Here is a 6,075-nt window from a genome sequence, read left to right on the forward strand (position 1 = left end):
GTCCGGACCTCTGAGTTGGTCGCAGCCAACTTCGACGGTACTTCCCATGCACAGCATATTTATTCGAAAGCTCAGTTACAAGTTATAGGTGGGGTTACATTTGCATACTAGACATAGCTTAATCGTCACATCTTTCAGAGGCGCGTTTCTCTGTCTCAGATACCTCCGCTTAAGGACTGAAAAACAGAAGTTCAGCTAGAGCACAGTTAGAGCAGGAAAGAGAAGTTCAGTCAGAGGGCAAGACTTTTTGTGGTTTTCTTTTGCAAGGCATGTTGTTGCACTAAGAGGTGCTAGCCTGCACCTCTTAGTCAGACACTTTGCATCAGCAGTACATTCAAAACATGATAACTTATATACAATTCTTCTAACAGGATCATCAGTGAGGATAAATTTGGAAATAAATTAAGTTTTGTCAGTCACCAGCTCGAAAACTGTTCCAATCTTTCCTATCAGACTCAAATGTGCTGAAGGCTCTAAGAAGACGTCTAGTTCCTCCAGATCACATAAATAAGATAATTCACTTCCTCAAGTTTTGGTCAAACAGATATTTGTTGCTTTCTAACAGTGACGTCTCAGACCTGAGTGTTGTTATTCAGTTTGAATGTTTCACGAAGGAAGTGAAGAAGTTGTTTATTTCAGGTAAGTTCAAATTTCCCAGTATTTTTTAATACAATTATCTACATTACTCTGAAGTGTTTCCTTTGTCTATGATTAGTATTCTCACTTTTTAGTATTTGAAGTATATTTTGAAGTCAAGACTTTTCATTTTCAACAATTATTTTGCGTATGACATAAATTTTATATAGAGTTTGTTTACAAACAACATACATTTAAGCAAATTATGCTAAATAATATAAACAATGAAATCAATGGAAACATATTCAATTCACTTGAGCTAAAATAAATCTGCTCTGTTTCCCACAAAAAATCATAATTAATTCTACTGTTTTTCTTAATTCACGGGATTATTTTCAGATTTCATGTCATTAGTTTGCTTTTCCTTCCTTCAAAAAAGAAACTAAGAAATATTAATCATTTATAATTAATAAAAAAGCAAAAAAATATTGATATAAAATAAACTATTTCAGAATTAAGTTGACGCTCATGTAGAAAACCAATAAACCTTTTTGCGTATTTAACTTTCAGTAATGACTCCTTGTTCGGAAGTTACACAATGACACGTCCAGTGAGTTTCGTCCAATCAACACGCGCCTCAGTTGATAGAACATCGTGACAGCCAATCAGACGCCGCATCGTCCATGCAGGGGGAGGGGTTTAACCGGCCATGCTCGCTCGAGCTGCAGGACAGAAGGTCGCAGAGCTTCGGCCCAACGGACAACAGACGACACCACGTCCACATGTTCTTGTTCTAGTTGTTAAAGACATTCTTTCTGATAGAAGCTGTGAAGAAGAGACATCTTCATCAAGACATCCGGTTCTGACGCAGTTAACTTCTCTCCAGTCGCTGCACATTCATGTTTTATTGTTTGTTTCCTTTCAGTCGGTTGAATGTCAACACTTTCAGTTGTGACCTGAGATCTGATTCATTTTATTTGGAATAAAGAGGAAAGTTTTGAAAAGTTATGTTTGATTTTCCTTCCCATCTCTCCGGATAGAGAGAGACTTGGATCTCTGCCTCACCCGCAGCGAAACCATATTTCTTCATTCATGTTTTAAGGCAAAAATATTGAGTGTAAATAAGAACTGACTCCAGGTCTGTAGAGAGAAGCCAATGCAGAAGTGCCTGAAACTTGTATTCTCTCAACCGACCAGCAGAGGGCGACCACACTGGTTGTTTCTATAGAAGTCTATGAGAAAATGACTCAAAAAAACTTCTCACCACATTAATAAATGTCAGTTAACATTTTTCCAGGGGAGGTTGAGATGTTCTCAATCTGTAGTTTCTCACACAAACACTCAGAATAGACTCAACAGGAAAAATTATATATTATATATAATTTTTAATATTCATAGATTTAATAAGATGGAGGAGTAGACCTCACTTTAAAATAACAAGGAAACTGAAGAACATATGAGACTCTAGATATTATTCAAAGTTGTTTATGTCTGGAGAAGATCTTCATTAATAAAGCATCAAGTCTCAGTTTGTGAAAGTGGCTGAAGACTCGAGCTCAATCTGATCCAACTGGATTTCAGGCTTATGCTTTTTCTGGTTTCTCACAAATATATTTTTGAAGTGTTCTGCAGGATTTATCGAACCAGGTCTTCAGGTTCGTGGCTCCGTCTTTCTCCCCCATCCTCACACAGTCCTCTACATCAGGATTATCACTGTACCAGTTGTCTGGCTGGCCCTCACGCCAAAACGTCAAACTGTGAAACACAGAACCGGATCCATGAAAACCTTCATACTGACGTCGATGACAAAAAGTGTTTTCTCAATAACAAACCTTGTATTCAGTCGTGTGTCGTCCACCCAAAGCCATTCACCCTCTTTCTTTGAGTCTGTCAGTCCGATCCAGAACTTGTCGTTATAAGTTTCCATTTTTCCTCTCACTCTAGACTCCAGGAATCTCTGAAGAGCAGAATGTGATTTATCTGTGACGATGTGATAAAACATGAGAACATCGACCTGCAGCTGTGTTTTATACCTGCTCCTCTCTGTTGTTTATCACAACCAGGTCTCCACTCATTGATGTGCATTGTTTTCTACTCTTATTCCAGGATGAAGTAACCCAGGAGAAGAAGTAGCACTTTCCTCCATGTGGCTCCCAGCCGTCCTCACACCTCGGACATGTTTCATCTTTGGAGAGATAACAGCAAAGGAAATCACTGGTTACTTTAGATCTGGAAGCTGCAGTGACTTTGAATGTGAAGAGTTTTGAAAGACTGATGAAAGTTTGAGTTTGAGAGGGTGGTGGTACACTGCCCTTGAGCAAGGCAGCTATTCTGCAACTGCAGTTCCAGTCAATAGCTGAGTCTTAATCCAGGGGCAGTGACTACGCTGTCCCATATCAGAGGCTCCTTCAAATGGGGCCGACAGATGCATCCGTCTAACCCAGAGAGACAAAGGCTCCAACGGGTGGATCCTTCCTGTCCCAACCTATCCCAGAATGCATTGCACTCAGCTGACAAACCCTTTTTCAAAAGGTTGATGGAGCCGGCAGGCGCTGAGACGTCCGATGCTTCTCGTTATCACGCTTTAATTTAACTGAACATCTAATGGGACAAATGTTAAAATAAACCAAGGGGCATAAACCCTTTCTCATCTTGTCTAACTTCAGTTCTGTTGCTAGGCAACAGCAGTAAGGCAGACATGAAAATCCTTTGTGGACGAGAACGTCTCATTTCTGTTCCCGACCCACCAGGACGCCTCCTTCGTGGGTCGGGTCGACCGCGTCCTCTGAAGGAAGCAGCCGCTGAACTGAGACACAGCTGAAGTGACTGAATCCATCCGTCCTTCACTGTTTCTTTAATCATCAGGAGAAGATAATGTGTGACTCACCTCTTACTGAAGGAGGTTTAGTCGGCTGCTCCACTTTGCTCGGTTCTGTCCCACTGAGTATTTCTGTTCAACAAAATGTAACTTTCATCAGAATCATCTGAACAGAGAAGAAGCAGAAATGTGAAGAAACTACTTTAAGAGGAAGTGACCTTGCTGCGGATGAAACCTTAAAACTTCAGAAACAAAATGAAGAAGTTTACCTGTGAGAATTTTTGCCTCATCTTGATATTTTTGGAGTCTCTTCTTTGTTTGAGTATTTTCATGAACTGATTAGAAAAAGACAATCTCATTAGTAAAGGTTAAACCTTCATTTGATAAACGAGTCAGTTCTTGATGATGAGCAGGAGAATCATTAACTTGACATGTTGTTAAATTCCATTTGTTGATTTTACATCAACACAAACAAACATCTAAAAGTAAAAGTTTTAATTTCAAGAAGTGTCTGGACAGATTTCATGACTTGTTCTGCAAAATGTACTTTTAGGAATCAAACTCACGGGTTACACCAAGAGCTGTGAGGGCAGCTGCCAGGAGAACACTGAGGACCAGCAGGACCACTCGCTCCCATGTGACCCCCGATCGCCTGCTTGATGCTGCAGGTTGTTCAACAGCAGAAGAGAAAGAAGATGAAGATAAATGTCTAATATTCATAACAGTCTTTAAAGATGAAGTCCCACTTTCATATCTTTTGTTTTTACAGTCGACCAACGACCAACAGAAGTCAACCCTAACAGATTAAAGAGCGAGTGTAGCCGACAGGAAGTAGAAGGCTCAAGTGTTTCTTTGGAGTTGACTATAAATATTTCTCGGACCTTTCATAACGGTCACTTCCTCATTTTTTTTTTTCACACCTTTGACTTATTCTCACACTTTTGTACAGGAAACACACGCTGACAGTTTTTAACACCTTCTGTCTTAATCTTTTAAATAGAATTGAACTTCCTTTTTACTCAAACTATCGATGAGCATTTATTCACAGAAGTGGTTCTAACCTGATGCAATGTACATGAGGATCAAAATCATTTAAAGATAGAAAACACATTTTATTATGTAATTGAACTCAAGGTTTAGACAGGAATGTTCTTTTACTTTAGTATACACAACAATATGGCTGCAACTGACTTATGTTCATTATCATTTGATCTGCAGATTATTTTTTCCTACAATACAAAGTCAGAAAATATTGAAACGGTCTTCAGGTCATTAGTGGTGTCTTCAAAATCAACAATCAAAAACGAGAAGAAATGAAAATCAATAATGTTTTTTTTTTTTGTCATTTCATTTCCTTTGAAAAACATGTGACACGATTGTTAAAATAGTTCCGTGCAGTTTATCACTCACCAGGTCGCTGAGTTTCTGAGTAATTGATGTTGCAATAAGTGGGTTCATCCATAGAGGGTGTGGCCACTGCAACACAAAAATATACATATATGAACATTTATGTTCTGCTGGTTAAAGTGTTCATGTTTCTGTCAAACAGAAAAACACAAGGGACGAATCCTGGAGACTTCTGGAATGTTTCAGTTTTACAAAATGGGAAAACAGTGAAGTCAAGTCCACCGAGTCAAAGACTGATGAAAATGAACAATTTCCAAATGAACAACTCACTATTTTAACATCTGAAATTATTATAATAATATAAAACAATATGTACACTCAGAATTCAGTATAATACTTTAAAACTCACCATCTGTGTTTCCTCTCGCTCTTGTGGACTTAATACTATAAAGAACTTCAGTTACATCCATTTTCCTGCTGTGGGATCATCAGTGAGGATAAATTTGGAAATAAATTTAGTTTTGTCTGACACCAGCTCGAAAACTGTTCTAATCTTTCCTGTCAGACTCAAATGTGCTGAAGGCTCTAAGAAGACGTCTAGTTCCTCCAGACCAGATCATTAACATATTTCACTTCCTCAAGTTCTGGTCAAACAGATATTTGTTGCTTTCTAACAGTGACGTCTCAGACCTGAGTGATGTTATTCAGTTTGAATGTTTCATGAAGGAAGTGAAAAAGTTGTTGATTTCGAGTTAGTTAAAATTTCCCTCTATTATTTAATACAATTATCTACATTACTCTGAAGTGTTTCCTTTGTCTATGATTAGTATTCTTTAACATTTTAGTATTTGAAGTATATTTTGAAGTCAAGACTTTTAATTTTCAACAATTATTTTACGTATGATATATATTTTATATAGAGTTTGTATACAATACAATTTACAACATAAATTTAAGCAAATTATACTAAATAATATAAACAATGAAATCAATGGAAACATATTAAATTCACTTGAGCTAAAATAAATCTGCTCTGTTTCCCACAAAAATTCATAATTAATTCTACTCTTTTTCTTAATTCACGGGATTATTTTCAGATTTCATGTCGTTAGTTTGCTTTTTCTTCCTTCAAAAAAGAAACTAAGAAATATTAATCATTTATAATTAATAAAAACCAAAAAAATATTGATATAAAATTAACCATTTCAGAATTAAGTTGACGCTCATGTAGAAAACCAATAAACCTTTTTACGTATTTAACTTTCCGTAATGACTCCTTGTTCCGAAGTTACACAATGACACGTCCAGTGAGTTTCGTCCAATCAACACGCGCC

The 6,075-nt window shown here is 37.4% G+C and overlaps 1 protein-coding gene across 1 annotated transcript; it reads right to left on the reverse strand.

Moving 5' to 3' along the window:
* Window positions 1-2,159: 2,159 nt before the first annotated feature.
* LOC133025762 (C-type lectin domain family 4 member C-like) lies at window positions 2,160-4,856 on the reverse strand. The gene is made up of 6 exons (XM_061092505.1): window positions 4,805-4,856; window positions 3,961-4,056; window positions 3,664-3,729; window positions 3,464-3,526; window positions 2,610-2,761; window positions 2,160-2,306 (listed from the first exon to the last, which is right to left on the reverse strand). Exons 1-6 carry the CDS (start codon window positions 4,854-4,856, stop codon window positions 2,160-2,162), a joined length of 576 nt encoding a protein of 191 aa, XP_060948488.1.
* Window positions 4,857-6,075: the final 1,219 nt, after the last annotated feature.

This window comes from Limanda limanda, chromosome 19, assembly GCF_963576545.1.
Source record: "Limanda limanda chromosome 19, fLimLim1.1, whole genome shotgun sequence".
NCBI classification, from domain to species: domain Eukaryota; kingdom Metazoa; phylum Chordata; class Actinopteri; order Pleuronectiformes; family Pleuronectidae; genus Limanda; species Limanda limanda.

Excerpts from the sequence above, each read along its gene's own strand:
- LOC133025762 (XM_061092505.1), bottom strand. The coding sequence starts at position 4,856 with ATGGATGAACCCACTTATTGCAACATCAATTACTCAGAAACTCAGCGA. Across the intron at positions 3,730-3,960 it reads CACAGCTCTTGGTGTAACCC|TTCATGAAAATACTCAAACA; the intron begins GTGAGTTTGATT and ends TTTTCTAATCAG. Across the intron at positions 2,762-3,463 it reads TAAACCTCCTTCAGTAAGAG|ATGAAACATGTCCGAGGTGT; the intron begins GTGAGTCACACA and ends ATCTCTCCAAAG.